Source organism: Centruroides sculpturatus, unplaced genomic scaffold (assembly GCF_000671375.1).
Source record: "Centruroides sculpturatus isolate CEXI.00-Female unplaced genomic scaffold, Cexi_2.0 scaffold326, whole genome shotgun sequence".
NCBI classification, from domain to species: domain Eukaryota; kingdom Metazoa; phylum Arthropoda; class Arachnida; order Scorpiones; family Buthidae; genus Centruroides; species Centruroides sculpturatus.
In genome coordinates this window covers 454,007-472,636 of record NW_019384563.1, presented here as the reverse complement: position 1 = coordinate 472,636, position 18,630 = coordinate 454,007, and the positions used below count along the sequence as shown (strand labels likewise).

Sequence of the window (18,630 nt, the reverse complement as noted above, 5' to 3'; positions counted from 1 at the left end):
ATTGTCTACTCGTGAGATAGCTGCAGTTTTACCAACTCCAGTGTCCCACAAAACTGTGTAGAAAAGCTTGAGAAAGAATAAAACAATAAACTTTAGGAAATTGAAGTCCAAACCAAAGCTACAGAGTTACATCGGTCAACAAGGCTGCAATGGGCAAAAGATCATGTTAATTGGACAACTGAATGGATAAAAATAATTTTCTCAGATGAGAAAAAGTTTAACCTGGATGGCCCGGATGGCCAAGCATATTATTGGCATGATACAAGAAAGAATCCCAGGGTCAAATTCAGTAGACAACAAGGTGGAGGTTCAGTAATGATCTGGGCAGCAATCGGATATGAAGGAAAAACAATTTGGCATTTATTAATGGGCGAATGAATTCTGAGATGTACCAAGCTATCTTATATGAACATCTAATCCCATTTGGTCCTCTCATTGGTGGTCAAGACTGGATCTATCAACAGGACAATGCATCTGTTCACAAGTCAGCCAGTACTACAAAGTGGTTTTCACGTGAAAAAATTGAAGTTATGGTTTGGCCAGCACATAGTCCAGACCTTAATCCCATTGAAAACCTTTGGAGTCAACTTGTGGCATTAGTTTATCGCCATGGAAAACAATACAACACATCCGATGAGCTTAAAGTTGCATTGTATAATGCCTGGGACAAAATTAAACTAAGTGACATTCAAAACCTGGTTGATTCAATGCTTAAACGAGTTGTGGAGGTAATTGAAAACAAGGGAGGGTCCACAAAGTATTAAAAACGTAATAAATCACACTTGAGTTTATAAATTGTTTACAACAAAAAATTGTAACAATTAAATTTTTTGATTGTTTATTAAAATGATACATTACAAAGCCTTGTTTATTTCATTATAAATTCTTAACACTAATTAAAATCATTTCATATAGCAACAATGAACTGTGGATGAAAAGAAATTAAAACACAGAGAAATTTCACTTGAGTTTATAATTTCTTTACAGACTGTAATATGTTTACAAATGTTTTGTAAAATACTATTGGTCAAATAATAAACATGTTTCCTCACGCTGGTCGTGTCCTTCGTTTCTTGTGTTTTGTGTCGTCACTACCGCACCAGGAAAGCATTTCCTACCATGCATTGCTATATGATTTTCCATTGTCTAGGTGTACTCTCTCCTGAAAGTTTGTAACCAGTGTACTGACACATCCTGTAGATTTTGCAAATATAGGTTACATTGAAATGATCACATTCTGATATGTAAAGAGTGTGATATTAGGCTGGGCACTTTAATGTTGCGGAAGGTTCCTACTTCTTCTTTAATGCTGCCGAATGGCGTTTGCGACTTCGTTTTGATATTGTTCTTTGTCTAGCACTGTGTGTAGAACTTGTGCTGTTGTCATGTGAAACCAGGTGTTGATGTTATCTAGCCAGGCCGTTTTTGGTCTACCTGGACGTTTCTTGCCTTCAATCCTGCCCTCCAGGATGAGTGGCAGTAGATGGTATTTTTGGTAGTTCCTAGCAATGTGGCCTAGGTATTTGCATTTCCTGCTGATGATGGTTTTGATCAGGTCCCGGTCCGTGTGCATGTACTGCAAGACCTGTGCATTGGTTATCTTGTCCGTCCACGGAATTTTCAGCATTCTTCGGTAGAGCCACATTTCGAAGGCCTGGAGCTTTTTTGTAGTGGCTGCTGTTAGAGTCCAAGTTTCTACACCATAGAGTAGAATTGGCCAGATGTAGCATTTCAATGTGCGTAATTTGAGCATGATATTCAAGCTTCTGTCGGTAAGGAGTGTTTTCCATTTGGTAAATGCCTGCCTGGCTTGTTCGATTCTGCTCTTGATTTCGGTCTCGTGATTCAGCTGGTCATCAATTAGTACTCCAAGATACTTGAAGCGGTGTACCTGCTCCAACTTTTCGTTATTTAATTTGATCGTGATTTCGCTAGGAGTCCTGCTGACCTTCATCACCTTTGTTTTCTTTTTGTTGATTCGTAAACCCCATGCTTGACTTTTTGTGTTCACTTCATTCAAGATAGTCTGTAAATCTTGTTCGGAATCCGCTATTAATGCTGTGTCGTCGGCATATCTTAGGTTATTGATGTAGTGTCCATTAACTTTTATGCCGATCTCCCTGTCGGCCAGTGTTTGGTCAAAAATCATTTCCGAATAGATATTGAAAAGAATGGGAGATAATGGGCAGCCCTGCCGGACGCCTTTTTGTATTGGGATTGGGTCTGTCAGGTCGTTGTCATAGCGGAGCCGGGCTGTTTGATTCCAGTAGAGAGTGGTGATAAAGTTGATATCGTTAGTTTCAAGCCCAAGTTTTCTCAGTTGATTAATTAGGCGGCCGTGGTCCACTGAGTCAAAGGCTTTCTCATAGTCAATAAAACATATGTACACTTCTTTTTGATGTTCATAGCACCTCTGTAGCAGTATTTGTAAGCAGAAAATTGCCTCTCTGGTGCCCAGCCCCCTGCAGAAGCCAAACTGTGTGTTTCCTAGTGCACGTTCGCATTTACATCTTATTCTTTGCTGAATCACCTTGAGGAAGACTTTTAGCACCTGGCTCATTAAACTGATCAGCCTGAAGTCTTCGCATTTTCGGCTGGTAGCCTTTTTTGGTAGGGCCACAAAGATTGATTGGAGCCAGTCAGATGGAATAACATTGTTGTTGTAGATTTGATTGAACCATTTTGTTAGTTGTTGGATGTTGTTGTAGTCCAGCTGCTTCAGCAGTTCCACGTGAATCTGGTCAGGTCCACAGGCCTTGCCTGGCTTTGCTTTACTAATGGCATGTTCCACTTCAGATGTTAGTATGTGGAGATTGTCTTCCTGCACTTGTTGCAATTCTGCTGGTTTTCTATTGGCGCGAAACAGATTGTATATGTAGTTCTTCCAGGTGTCAAGTTTGGCTTGTTTGCTTAATATAAGTTGATTGTTGTCCGTATATAAGCTTGGGATAGGAGTCAGTTTGTAGATGCTTCCAGCTTCTTTGAGCTTCTTGTGCAGGTTAAAGTTATCATTTTTCTTGATTAGATTTTCAATTTCTGCACACTGCTCTTCCATCCATTTTTCCTTCGCCTTTCGTATTTCTTGTTTGATCTTTTGTTGTATTTCTTTGTATTTTTCCCGGTTGTTATCACTTTTGAGTGTTCTCCGATTGTCCATTAGATCTAGAATGTGCTGGGTCATCCACCGTTGTTTCTTTTTCGGTGCCTGATGTCCCAGCAGGGTTTCTGCTGTTTCGTTGATGCACTGTTTCAGTGAACGCCCGAACGCTTGTACGTCTGTTGTTGCTGCTTCGATCGATCTGATTGAATTGTTGAGATGCAACTGTAATTGTCGCCTGAAGGCATTATTCTTCAGCTTCTCCAGATCAAATCTTTTTGTTGCTCTTGTGTGTTTTGCTGATCGCAGTTTGAGGCGTAGTGTTACTGTCACTGGGTTATGGTCTGATGATATGTCAGCTCCAGGGTACGTTTTTGCCCTGAGGGCACTTGACTTATATCTGATGTTAATTAAGATGTAATCAATTTGGTTCCTGACGATATTGTTGTCAGCGTCTTGTGGCGAGGTCCAGGTGTACAGTCGTCGTGGAGGTAGTTTAAACCAAGTATTTACGACGCTAAATTTTTCTTCTTGACAGAACTGTATAAGCCTGTCACCTCGTTTGTTTTGTGTCCCCAAGCCATGTTCTCCGACTATGTTTTGTAGTTTTCCTTGACCGACTTTGGCATTAAAGTCACCGAGGATGACCGTAATGTCGTGCTTCTTCAACAGCTTTAAGGTGTTGCTTAGCTGGTCGTAGAACGATTCTATTTCTTGATCGTCTTTGTTCGCTGTAGGTGCATAGACCTGAAGCATGCTCAGGTTGATCTTATTATCTGCTAACTGTATTAGTTCGATTTTGTTCTGATATTGGGATGAAACTGGTGATTTTGTTGGCCAGTTGTTTGTGGACAACGAAAGCGACACCGTATGTCTGCTTGGTGTTCTCTTCTCCTCCAGAACAGAAGACGTGGTGGTTGTTTGATATAAACTTCTTTGTTCCAGGCCATTTAGTTTCGCTTAGACTGAGTATGTTTATGTTGATGCGTTCCATTTCTTGTAAAACGTTGGCTAGTTTTCCTGGTTGTAGTAGGCTTCTGACGTTCCATGTAGCTATTTTTAGAGAATTCTTCGATGCAAGCTCGGAGATTCTTAGCACCCCTGTCCCATTTAAGGGACGCCGGAACTCGGGACCATGGTTTATTTTGCTTGCCATCAATGAAGTTTACAAGGGAAGAATAATCCAAGTAGTTTCCCGTTGCTTTCTTGGATCACAATTTAGTTGAGAAGGTCGTGTGTGGACCTTTTAAGATACAACTTCCGAAGTTTTCTTAAACGAAAATCTGCCGAAAAGTAATGAATTGGAGCCAGAAAATGTCGAAATTTCCGAAATTTTCCTTATTTCAAGATGGCGACCGGCAGTTAAGAATAGAACATTTGAACGTTTTATGAATAAATTTAAAAAATCTAGGAACCTTCCTAGATTTTTTAAATTTATTCATAAAACCCCCTAAATGTTTTAAGTCATTCAGTGATGCAAAAAGACTAGTATACAGTATTAACAGCTTTAGCATTCTAAGCCAACTAAATTAATGAGAAATTATTGTACGAATGTGATCCTAGCAAGGCTAAAAGCTGTCACGAGAGAACTAACTATACACTATGTTTGCATTAGTTAAGTTTATTTTGAAATAAATTTCAGATTTAGCAACATCTTGTAAAAATAGCAACAGTAGTCATTAGAACATTGGGATTTACTATCAGTGGCATAATGCAATTGTTACATGCTGGATGTCTTAATATTGTGGGGTTGTATAATACAACATAGTATCTCTGTTATCTGGAATAGCAGTATTATTAAGTTATTAAAAGGAACTATGACAAATCTAAAGTATTCTCGGCTTTGAAGAGGCTAGGTGACTTGGTCACATCCCACTCAGCCTTGGAGCATTGCAACTGTTTACCATTTAACAAGTGTTAAGAGAACTTTATTCTTATATAGCATTTAAAATTACTTCAGATAAAATGCTTTTTATTTAGTTTATCTATAAAACAAAACAGTTGAATAATTCTGTATTATCAATTATTTAAAAAACTGTAGAAAGTATCCTAAATAAGTCCTAGAACTTGTCAGCCAACTTTAAATGTAGTGTCAAAAACCCCAATTTGGTAATGCTGAGACACTTTGACATAATGTTAGATGTATCGCATGATTAATTCCATTTTCCAATTGTTAGTTTTCAATCTTTCTGGCATGTTGGTTGTTTGGAATATTGATGATAGATGTTCCAAACACCCAGTGAATATTTTATTTATCCACATACAAAATAATGGCCTACAGCTGTAGTGACAATTAACAGTTAACTACAGTTCCTTGCATAGCTTTGTTTGCTTTAACTGCCATTCTTTAACTTGGATAATTAGCAATCACCATCAGCTCCCTCTTTATAACTGATCCACACAAGTGTGGTACTTGAATATGGTATGCGCTGTCTCAGATTCATTGATCACATTGTCAGGCTGAGCAATAAATTGCCAATAGATCTACTGTTTCTATTAATTTAGTATTAAAATTTTAATGCTGTAATTTGTTTGCATTTTATTTTTGTCTTACAATTTATGCAGTGAATATTGGCTAACTTTTTAAATATAATTATGAAAGTCCCAAAGTGAGACTTCTTAGTGTATTAAAAAGCAGGACTGTCCAGCCTAATTCAAAAGTCTTGTCATTTCTCAACCTGTAAGTTATAAAAACTAGTTTTTCTAACCAAAACAAGCTGACTGAAATATAATTAAACAAAAAAAATCCAGTAATAATACCTTTAAACAAATGGTAATAGAAAATTATTAAGGTATATTTATAAGACATGAAATTGTAAACTAAGGCTATATACAATTAGTTTATTTTAGCATTTCATGTGGAACAAATATGCTGTTGTTTCCTATATCCAAGTATAAATATTGTTTAACCTAATCTTTGAGGTTAACATCAAACAATTGCTGAATTACATGGGTGCTGTAGTAATGCTACTATTAAATAATTTGGAGATAGGCATTATGTGCCATCTCTTGATAAATTTAATAATTGGTAAAAAAAATGAATTTTTTATAATGAACTATGGACATTCTCATGAAGACATTTTAGAGAATCTGCAAGTTTGACTCGATACTTAATTCATGTAATATTACTTTTTGTAAACAGTTATACTATGAGAATTACATGCAGCAATTATGTAATGCTATATATTTAGAATAATCATGCTGAAAACATTTTGTTTTGATTTTTAAATTTAGTCTCTGTAAAAGTGTGTAAGGTGTTTTTAGTTCCTTTTGTATACTGGTGAAGTTTCAGCTGTTGACTATTATCGATAGATCAAATTATATTTTAACATGTTAACAGCATTCGAGTCACATGTGACTTGTACGGACATGTCTAGCTGGAAGAACTTGTTTCAATGCTAAAAATGCTTATTGTTTCTTGTGACGTGCAGTGCTGAAATATTGATTACTGTATCGATGCTCTCGGTTTTTTCCATATTTTATCATCCAAAAGGGAGAGAGGAAGATAGTGACGCAGCTAGAGAAAAATTTCAGGTTCCAGAGAGCGATCATTTAACATGCGTAAATGTTTATCATTAGTGGAAAAATAACGGTTTTTTGACGAATTGGTACAACGAACACTTCATTCACATTAAAGCTATGAGAAAGGTGCGGGAAGTACGACAACTGTTAAAATATATTATAGAACAACAAAAGATGACTATCATCTCCTGCTGCACCGAATGGGACATTGTACGAAAATGCATATGTTCCGCTTATTTCTACAAGGCGGCCAGACTTAAAGGCATTGGCGAATACGTCAATTGCAGGACAGGTATGCCTTGCCATCTCCATCCTACAAGTGCCCTATTTGGAATTGGTTTTACTCCAGACTACGTGGTATATCACGAGTTAGTGATGATTAGTAAGGAATACATGCAATGTGTTACTGCAGTTGATGGACAATGGTTGGCCGAATTGGGTCCAATATTTTATAGCATTAAAGAATCGACAAAGTCTCGACAGGAAAGACGCAAAACGGCCAAGCAGAACCAGAACCAAATGAAAGAAGAAATGGCCCTGTCTCAAGAACAGCTGAAACAGAGAAGAGAGGAACAGAAATCTTGTGATTGCATTTTAGTCAGAAAGTATTGTTTTTTCTATCTTTACTTTGTACTGGTTGTTGACTGGATAACATTGAAAGATAGTGTGAGAAATATATTAAGAGATAATTAAAGTGTAACTATGGTAGACTTAGGTGATTAAATTGGGAGGAGATAAATTTAAATTCAAAATTCAGGTAATTCTATCATACAAAAAACAATGGTGTAAGAGAATATAAACTTAAAATATCCTGAAAATTTGTTTTTAGTCAGGATGTGATGGGATTAGGGAATAGATGAGAGATTATCAAAAGGACTAGAATTACATTAGCCCTGCCTATAGAAAGTTGAAATGATTATCATTATAATTGAGTCTGATACATAAAACTAGTTTTTAATTAAAATTTAAGATACAAGCACATTTGATTATAAACATCTATTTAAATTTTTTTTTGTTTTTTTTGAACAATAATTAAAATGTTCAATTTTTCTAGTTCAGTTTCCTCTAGTTTTTTTCCAGTGTTGTTCATCTGCATCCTCTTGCTTTTTATATACTCCTGAAACCATTTGGGAGGCTCATTTTTGGAAGTACATGCTTTTTTTGTATTTTTTGATTAGTGGTGCCTGTTTATTCTCCAGGCAATTGTCTGAAGTACAAGCATCACCAATTTCCTCAACATCATTTTTTTCAGTTGCGGAGGATGATGATGATAATTTATCAGGAGGAGGGTTTACATTTGCTTTTGAAGCAAGGAAAGTTAAGTTCTCCTGGAATTCCCAAAAGGGAAATTATCCACCTCCAGATTGTTTCATCTGATCTTTCCTCTTCCTGTACGTCAGCATTAGGTTTCTCCATTTTCTGTCTGCCTCTATTGCTGTTATGTTGAAACTTTTGTTTTTCAGATTTTGGCTTATTCGGCTCCATAATTTTATTTTTTTACAACTTGGACTCTGAAACTGCAAGTACATTTCTCTGCGAAACTCTATAAGCTTTTTCACAGAAGAAGTGGTCCATGTAGTTTCCTATAAAATATTACATTTTCATTAGCATGTTGATAACTTATAGATTTTTTAAGGTTTTAGAAACTTACTTTAAAGACTAAATTTGAATATTTTTGTGAATAATATATTTTATCATAAATAAGTTAAATGTATAAATGAATAAAATGAATGGTTTTATTTCAGGATAACAGATCTTTTCATCTTAGAAGTAACTGCTTCATAATGTAAGCTATAATTTTTTAAATTCATAAGATATAATACAGAATTTAACCTGTTCACACATTCCCCTGATTCAGTATTCTGATCAGATACAGTTTCAGAGACAGTTGAACCTGTGGTGGAAATTAAATATAGGACATTTTGTGTTACGGCATTATTGACAGCAATAACACGGAAGTGTCCTGTATTTAATTTTTAAACACTGGTGTGAAGTGAACTATATTATCATTCTGTGGTGGAAAATTTTGAGATTTTAGTAAATATATATNTCTTTACCAAAGAAAGTGATCTACTTGATTTACTAGACGGGCGATACAGTGTTAGCCGATCGGGGTTTTCAAATAACAGATCTGTTAGCCTCAAAATCTGTTTGCCTTCTGGTTCCATGTAGCACCAAAGATAAAAATCAGTTGGCTGCTGCTGATGTTACTAATTCTCATGCAATGTCAAGAATACAAGTTCACGTTGAATGAGCTATCGGAAGAATGAAAAGGTATAGAATACTTGCAACAACGATTCTGATTTCATTGATCAAACGAGAAAATGATGCTGATGAGATGACAATTGACAAAATATTAACAGTTGTTGCAACTTTGTGCAATTTAAAACCTCTACTGATTGATTAAATAAATAAATAAAAAGTTTAATTTTTATTTGTTCATTTATTTATTTGCTGTTGATTAATTCACACTTCCAATTTTGTTTTGTTCTAGCCAAATTTACACACTTAATATAAAAAGAACATTTGCACATACGACACAAAATCACAGTTCCCGATTTCATCCCATTACATAAACAGGTGTTTCTAATTAACAACAATTCTTTTTTTAACACATTCTGAAAATATAGGGTTGGCAACTAAGTGATTGAAGATTTTAAATAAGAAGGAAAATTCAAAATTTTTGCTTAAAAATATAACTTTATTCAATTAGGTATTGTCCATTTTTGTCAATGACCTCTTGCCATCTTTCAGGCAGTGTCATAATTCCATGTTCATAAAACTTCTGATTTTTGCCAGCAAAAAACTGAGTTAAGTGTGTTTTTACATCATCAGCGTCACTAAAAATTTTACAATTTAAGGAGTTCTGCATGAAACGAAATAAATGGTAATCTGAAGGCACAAGGTCAGGGCTATACGGTGAATGTGACAAAACATCTCAACCTAGCTCCAATAATTTTTGGCGAGTGACCAAAGATGTGTGGGGCTTTGCATTATCATGCTGGAAAACAACACCTTTTCGATTTGCCAATTCTGGCCGCTTTTCTTGAATTGCATTGCTTAGTTTGGCAAGTTGTTGAATGTACACATTTGAATTAATTGTTTGGTTTCTTGGTAAAAGTTCAAAGTACAGAATGTCTTTATAATCCCACCAAACTGATAGCATAATTTTTTTTTGGGGAATCTCAGCTTTTGGTGTTGTCTGGGCTTGTTCATCTTGCATCACCCACAATTTTTTCCGATTATTGTTGTTATAAACTATCCACTTCTTATCGCCAGTAATCAGTTGTTTCAGAAATGGATGAATTTTGTTGCGTTTCAGAAGCGAATCACAGATGCTAATGTGTTGCGTCTAATGAATTTCCTTAAGCTGATGAGGGATCTATAAATCCAGTTTCTTGACATAGCCAAGCTGTTTTAATTTTTTTTGAATACATGTATGCGATACATTGAGCTTCTGTGCAATCTCACAGGTTGTGCTATGATCATCTGAATCGATAATGGCCTTGATATGGGTCTAAACTTCAACTGGATGACCAGATCGCATTTTTCAGTGAAAAATCACCAGAACGAAATTTGGCAAACCAATTTTGACACTGCCTTTCTTTCAAGGCTCCCTCGATGTGGGTTCCTGTCTGTGGTGAGGGGACCTCCCAGAGATGGTTTAGAAAGTCTTCTTTACCATCCCTGGGATCTGAACGCCCACAGACGTGTTTGCCGTGCGTGGTGTCCCGTATGCCGGAAAGGGGGATCCTGGTAGTTGAGGGGCAACAAAACGTCCCCAACACACTGCTTTGGCCCCTGCATCGGATAAACGGGAGGCTCAAATCAGGCTCCGTTTGAGTCAATCGGCTGGTCGTTGAGTCAGTTTTGACCTCGGCTTGGAGTCAACCGATCGATGCAGACCGGGCGGACATGTCATACAAGATGTGCTCTTCTTAACTGCATTGTGAGGGTATAGCTCCTGGGAAACCCTGGTGTGACAGTCTATGGGAGTCTCCCATGTGACGGCATCCCCTTGTTGGGCCCCATGGTGGGTGGGGTCACTAGGAGCTGAATTTTAAAATCTAAATATGGATTCATTAAAACCTAAAACATGTACTGATGCATTACCACCAGCTTACCTTATCGTTCATGCCATGGGAGAAACACCCCTATCTAAACGCTCCACTTTTTTGATTCAAAAATTGTTTGAATTGACCATTGGGAATCTGTAAAAAATTCAAAAATTGAGGTCAGGAGACCTGCTTGTAGAGGCAGCCTCCCCTCAACAGTCTGAAAAGCTTATGAAAATGAAATCGCTAGGAGACATACAAGTCACTACCACACCACACACAAGTCTGAACTCATCACGTGGTGTGATATCTGAAACCAATCTGATGTCTGAGGATGAATCGGATATCCAGATCGGTCTTTCAGACCAAGGTGTCATTGCTGTTCGATTAATTTCAATCCGTCGAGATGGCAAGTTGATACCAACGAAACATCTTATTTTGACTTTCAACAAACCAACATTGCCATCTTCTGTTGCGGCAGGATATCTCTGTTGCCCAGTTCGCCCATACATCCCAAACCCGCTACGTTGCTTTAAATGTCAGCGGTTTGGACACTCCCAAACATCATGCAGAGGAAAAAAAGCATGTGCACAGTGTGGAAATGAAGACCATGAGAGTAATGAATGCACAAGTTCTCCATGCTGTGTGAACTGCAAAGATGCTCATCCTGCCTACTCTCGGAAATGCCCTTCATGGCAGAGAGAGAAAGAAATTCAGCGATTGAAGACTATTAATAATATATCCTACCCGGAGGCACGTCGTATGGTCACCTTAAATACACCAGTGAAACAAAAGACATTCGCTGCTGCTCTGAAATCCACAAAGACATGTGGAGTTCAGACAGACATTTCTGTTTCACCCGATGAATCTCTGACTCGCCATGAAAAATGTCTGCTGATACCATCTACCAAAGCAACAGAAAAAGAGAATAACAAAGCAAAACCACTCATACCTAAAACAGGGGTAACAACTAGGAATGTGGGTTCCAAAAAAGCCAGTAAGAACCCACTTAATAAACAAAGAATAAAAGCAGCCCTGTCTAAAACTAAAAAATCAGAGACTCAGTCTATGCGCGAGTTCTCTGACTTCTCTGATGAAGAGATTAATAAGGGGGTGACACCATTAACATCACCTCCAAAAGAAAAACCCCCTGTGAAATTAAAGAGGGACAACCTTGCTAAAAATGCTGCCTCAAACACATAATGGATCATAAAATAATCCAATGGAACTGTCGTGGTTTCCGCAATAAATTCTCTGACATTAAACACTTGACGTCATCTACCTCTTCACTCTGTGTGGCACTCCAGGAAACCCATCTAAAACCTGGAGAGAATTTCTTTAAAAGGATTCAACCTCTACCGAAAGGATGATGATAGCCACAACCGTGCCAGTGGAGGTGTGGCTGTACTGGTCTCAAACCGCATCCCATCTTTACAGGTACAAATAACCACTGATTTGCAAGCTGTGGCAGTCAGAATTTCTATTGGAGTAACTGTCACAGTATGTTCTATATACATGCCACCAGATGTCAGAGTCAATGAGGATGAATTAGATGTCTTGGTTGAACAGCTACCAACACCATTCCTTATACTTGGTGATTTTAATGGCCACAATCCTATGTGGGGTAGTCCCGACATTAATCGTCATGGCAGAGTCATTGAGAGATTTATAGGCAATCAGCAACTATATTTATTTAACACGGGAGAAGTGACATACTTTCATGCCCCAACGATAACGTTCACTACCATTGATCTTTCCTTAGCAAGCCCAAACCTGTTTTCAGCATGTACATGGGAGGTTGGATGTAACCCACTCTCTAGTGACCACTTTCCAATATTTCTAAAATACCAAGAAAGAGAAAGCTGTGAAACAGCCTGTCCAGCACGCTGGAAACTGGAAACAGCAGATTGGCTTGCATTTTCCTCTTTGGCTAACATCACTGAGGAAATGGTCAATACTGCTAATATCAATGATGCAGTTGAAGTCGTCACTTCTAGTATTATTCAGGCAGCTGAGAAAACAATGGGAAAGACATCAACAAGATACCCAAAGCATTCGAAACCATGGTGGAATCAGAATTGCGAGGCAGCATTTAAAGCACAAAAGAAAGCATGGGGGATTTTTAGAAGATACCCCACTGCTAGAAATTTGATAGCTTTTCAAAAAGCGAAGGCAAATGCCAGAAGAATAAGGAGGCAAAGCCAAAGGGATTCTTGGAGGAAGTATGTTTCTAGCATAACATCTTCCACTAGCTCAAAAGCAGTCTGGGATAAAATCCATAAAATCAATGGGAAATATACTTCTTATTCTCTGTCCATGCTAGAAAATAATGGCACAATAGTCAGCGATATACAGGGTATTGCTGATTTATTGGGAGAAACATTTTCGTCTTCATCCAGCAATATTATGTATTCAAGAAATTTTCAGGCTTATAAAGCCCAAAGGAAAAACAATATTTAAACTTTTACTCCTCATCTAATGAGGAATATAATGTGTCATTTACTAGAATCGAATTACAAACAGCGATTTCTCGCTCGGGGAATAGTGCTGTAGGCCCGGATAAAATCCACTACAGCATGATTAAAAATCTGTCAAACAGTTCCCTTTCTAATCTCCTGTTTCTGTTTAACAGAATATGGACTGAACATACTTTTCCTAACTCTTGGAGGCTATCTATCATTATTCCCATTCCCAAGCCAGGCAAAGACCACAAGAATCCCTCTAATTACAGACCAATCTCTCTGACAAGTTGTCTCTGTAAACTTTTTGAGAGAATGGTAAGCAGGCGTCTGATGTATCTCTTAGAGAAAAATGAATACTTTTCACCACATCAGAGTGGTTTTCGTAGGAACAGAAGTACCACGGACAATTTAGTAAAACCTGAAACATCCATACGCGAAGCCTTTGTTAGACGGCAGCACTTAGTGTCTGTATTCTTTGATATAAAGAAGGCCTATGATCGCTGCTGGCGTTATGGAATACTTCGTGATTTACATGAATTCGGATTGCGGGATAATTTGCCAGTTTTTATAAAAAACTTCTTAGAGAATCGAAGATTCCAAGTTAGGATGGGCAACACACTATCTAGGTCTTTTGTCCAAGAAGAAGGTGTTCCTCAAAGATGTATTTTGAGTGTGACTCTGTTCCTAATTAAAATTAATAGCATAGCTAACTGTCTTCCTCCTAGTGTGAAATACTCTCTATATGTGGATGACTTTCAGATCTCCTGCCAGTCTAGCAACATGAGTTTCATCGAGAGACAACTGCAAACCTCCCTAAATCGCATAGACCATTGGTCAAAGATTAATGGTTTTAATTTCAACATAGAGAAGACCTCGTGTATCCACTTTTGCCGAAGGCGTGGTTTGCACCTGGATCCGGAAATGTATTTAAATGGGGTTAAAATCCCAATGGTGAATGAGACTAAGTTTTTGGGTATTTCTTTCGACCAAAAACTGACATTTTTGTTGGACTTGCGCAACCTGAAGAGTAGATGTTTAAAATCTCTAAACCTTTTAAAGGTATTATGCTGCTCATCCTGGGGAGCAGATAAAGTTTCATTGCTCAGGATTTATAGGGCTATTGTCCGCTCTAAGCTGGACTACGGTTGCATTGTTTATGGCTATGCGCGAGAATCTACTCTTCGGATGCTGGATCCAATCCACCATCAAGCATTGTGTTTGTGCACTGATGCCTTTTGAACTTCTCCTGTACAAAGTCCTTATGTGGATGCTTATGAGCCTCCACTATCTCTTAGGAGAGAGCAGTTGTCTCTCTTTTATTATATAAAACAAAAATCCCTTACTAAACCTACAGTTGATTGTACAGTATTAGATACTCAGCTGAAAAGGTTATTTGAAACTTGCCCTATTAGTGTCCGTACATTTACCATAAGAATGGAGAATGTGATCAGCACGATCGATCTGAACACATGCAACATTTCACAGCTAGAAGTCTGTAGTATAACACCTTGGTCAACTCTTGTGATAAATGTTGACCTTAGCTTAAAGCAATTTCCTTAGGAATTTACTTCAGACTACATCTACAGACAGCACTTTACAGAAATTCAACATAGTTACAGGAATTTAATTCATATATACACTGATGGATCTAAATCTGATGATTATGTTGGCTCAGCCTTTGTCTGCCAGGATGAAATTGTGGCAGAACAAATTTCACGATATTCTTCCATCTTTTCTGCAGAGTTGCATGCCATTTATCTAGCTTTAAAGTATATAAATAGGAAAGGTCATCGTTGCTGTGTGATTTACACTGACTCAGTTAGTGCACTTCAGGCTTTGATCTCGTGTGAACCTAGTTCTCACTCTATAGTGATTAAAATTTGTAAATTGGTTTGCCATCTTCTTGCAAGGAATTTCTATATAAAATTTTGTTGGGTCCCAGGCCATGTTGGTATAAGAGGAAATGAAGAAGCAGATGCAGCTGCAAAATCAGCTAGTTTGTCACAGCACACAATGCGTATTGAAGGAGGTGATTTTAAGCTAGTCATTAAAAAACGACTAGCAGAGAAATGGCAAAATATGTGAAACTCACAAGTCCACAATAAACTGCATGAGATCAAATTTACAATAGAAAATTGGACACACAAGAAATTTTATAACAGGAGATCTGAAGTTATTATTACTCGTTTGAGAATTGGACATACTCGGTTGACTCATTAATACCTTTTGAAGGGTGACGAGCAGCCAGTATGCCAGTATTGCAACTGTCCTCTTACTGTAAAACACATACTGCTCGATTGCTCTGTTTTTGAGACCAGGTGTAGGCAGCATTTTGGAAATGCAAGTTTTAAACAGATTCTGGGTCAGAGGCCCAATTTTTATGATATAGATATACAGTAAAACCTGTCTATGGCGACCACCCGCGGTTCTTTCAAAAAGTGGTCTTTTAGACAGGTGGTCGTCCAATACAGGTGGTTTCGTAATAACGTATTTTCGTACGTATTTTGCGTACTTTTTAGCCATTTCTACTAAGTAAAACTCGAGGTGAGCAAAAATAAGCGAATTTTTTCAACGATAGGCCTATATTGGTATTGTATTTTATTTTAAAGATTAATACAATACTCGCATTTTTTCGATTATAATACACATTTTCTTTTTTCCGACTTAATTAATTCGACTTGGTTCTTATCGTTCTCTCCTCAGTTACATGTATTACGTCATCGATATACAAGCGCGTTCTATCTCTCCATCACTTTGCTTTTGGTTTTCGTTAGTTTAATCTTATTTTAACTTTAAAAATACTGTATTTTTTAAATATTTAATAATTTCTTAATTAATTAAGTACAATAAGAAAAATTATTAATTAATAATAAAACGATTTTATTATTTTTTCTCATTATACGATTTCATTACAATCGCGGAATCGAAAAAGGAAGTAAAACTGATTTTTGCATTAATGCGTTTATTGTTTTTTGAATATTTTGCCTGCGAAAATTACTTGGATATTATTTTTCTAAAAATATCGTGGAAATAAGGTAGGTTGATACAGAAACTATTTATCGCACGTGTACTGTATATGAGCTTCAAAATAAATAAATAAAAATAGATTTAATCAAACGATGAGATCAGCAGATTAATTGTATCGTGTACAATATTTTACACCCCCAAGGAAAATACTGTAGGTCTACGGTAAAATCAATTTTGTTTTTCCACAGTTAAACTTCGCCTCTAATTGCTGTTGTGATATCTTTAATACGATCTTCCAACGAAAGCACATTTCTTTCGTTTTCGGACATTTTCCAACAAACAAATGAATTTCTTTTGTTGCTAGACTAATTTATTAACACCTGCACCTAATTTCGAGGGTGGGAGAAGTGCCCGGGATGGGTTCGAACAAGAGTTTAGACTAATTTATTATATTAGGAAGGGGAAACGTTGTTGAGATGGGTTCTTACAATAGTTTAGACCAGATACATTCGCGAAAGTGGTCGCTTATTACAGGTGTTATATGTTGTTTCGGACCAAAAATCAATGCCCGCGGTCGCGTTACACAGGTGGTCGTTTAATACAGGTAACTTATACAAAGACTCTATGGGTAAACTATTTCGTGCCAGAAATTTTTGCCCGTTTTGACAGGTGCCCGTCGAATGCAGGTGGTCGCGTAAGCAGTTTTCACTGTATTAGACTTTTTAAAAGTCACTAATTTGTGTAAAGAAATTTAACTATTTATTTATTTAATTATCTATTTATTTATCTTTTAGCTTTTTGTTTGTTCTTGTTTGTTATTAATATGTATGTATTTGTTTTTTTTGTTGCTGTTGTTTATTTATTTATTTATTTTTGTAATATGTTTGTTATTTGTGGTGTTTATAATTATTTACCATTTGTTATGGCGCAGCTTAGCCTATATGGCTGTTGTGCCAAAAAACCAAAACCAACCAACCAACCAACCGTTAAAAAACAACTAGCAGAGAGATGGCAAAATGTGTGGAATGCACAAATCTACAATAAACTTCACGAGATCAAACCTTTGGTAGAAAATTGGACATATAATAGGCAATATGATAAGAGATCTGAGGTTATCCTTACTCGTTTGAGAATTGGACACACACGACTGACTCATCAATACCTTTTGAAGGGAGATGACGAACTAGTATGTCAGCACTGCAACTGTGCTGTAAGTGTTAAACACATATTTTGCAACTGTGTTGCTTTTGATGAGAGTTGTAGACAGCATTTCGGAAATGCAAGCTTTAGAGACATTTTGGGCCAGAGGCCAAACCTGGATAATATACTGGACTTTCTGAAAGTGATTAATATGTATAGAGAAATATGATGATTTATTTATTGTATAGTCTTATTTACTTTATGGTGCATATTTAAATTATTGTATATATTTTCTGTTGTTTATGTATTTATTTTTTGTTGTTGTTTATTTATTTATTTATTTATTTATTATATTTTAGATCCTTTATATATACTACCATTGGCTTTTGAATGGTTAAACTGTTCTGTATATTTGTGTTTTCCTATTTATTTTATACACTGAATTATACCATTTGTCGTGGCGCAGTATAGCCTGCATGGCTTTTGTGCCAATAAAAATTAACTAACTAACTACTTGTCGAGATGGCAAGTTAATTCCTACTAAACACTTAATTTTAACTTTTAACAAACCAACTTTGCCATCTGCTATCACAGCAGGTTATCTGCGCTGCTTACTTCGTTTGTATGTTCCAAATCAGCTGCGTTGCTTCAAATGCCAGCGATTTCGACATTCACAAACATTCTGCCGTGGGAAAAGCACATGCGCACAGTGTGGAACTGAAGGACACGAGAGTACCGAGTGCACCAGTACCCCATGCTGTGTTAACTGCAAAGATGCCCATCCCTCTTACTCCCGAAAATGCCCTGCATGGCAAAGAGAAAAGGAGATACAACGGGTGAAAACAGTCAACAACATACCCTACCCAGAGGCTCGTCGTATGGTCACTTCAACTGCACCTTTGAGACAGAAAACATTTGCTGCTGTTTTGAAATCCACAAAGACATGTGGGGTTCAAACAGATATTTCTGTCTCTCCTAGTGAATCTCTTACCCGCCATGCGAAATGTTTAATTCTCCCAACTACCCAAACATCAGAAAAGGAGATTAAGAAAGCCAAAACACCCCTACCAAAAACAGGGGTAATGACAAGAAACGTGGGTTCTAAGAAGGCTGCTAAGAACCCGCTCAACAAACAAAAATTAAAAGCAGCCATCTCCAAATCCAAGAGATCAGAGGCTCAGTCTATGAGTGAGTTCTCCGACTTCTCTGACGAGGAGACTAATAAGGAGGTGACACCACCAACTTCACCTCCAAAAGGCAAATCAGCCGTAAAACTAAAGAGGGATACCTTCACAAAGAATGCTGCCTCAAACACATAATGGATTATAAAATAATCCAATGGAACTGTCGTGGTTTTCGCAACAACTTCTCTGACGTTAAACACTTG

The 18,630-nt window shown here is 37.1% G+C and overlaps 1 protein-coding gene and 2 pseudogenes across 1 annotated transcript; all 3 read left to right on the top strand.

The window, feature by feature from the left end:
* The first annotated feature begins 5,647 nt into the window (after positions 1–5,647).
* LOC111624002 lies at positions 5,648–7,338 on the top strand (annotated as a pseudogene).
* Positions 7,339–10,586: 3,248 nt separating this feature from the next.
* Positions 10,587–12,033, top strand: LOC111624001. The gene has a single exon (XM_023366770.1). It carries the CDS (start codon positions 10,906–10,908, stop codon positions 11,875–11,877), a length of 972 nt encoding a protein of 323 aa, XP_023222538.1. The 5' UTR covers positions 10,587–10,905; the 3' UTR covers positions 11,878–12,033.
* Positions 12,034–14,699: 2,666 nt separating this feature from the next.
* Positions 14,700–15,590, top strand: LOC111623991 (annotated as a pseudogene).
* The last annotated feature ends 3,040 nt before the right edge of the window (positions 15,591–18,630 follow it).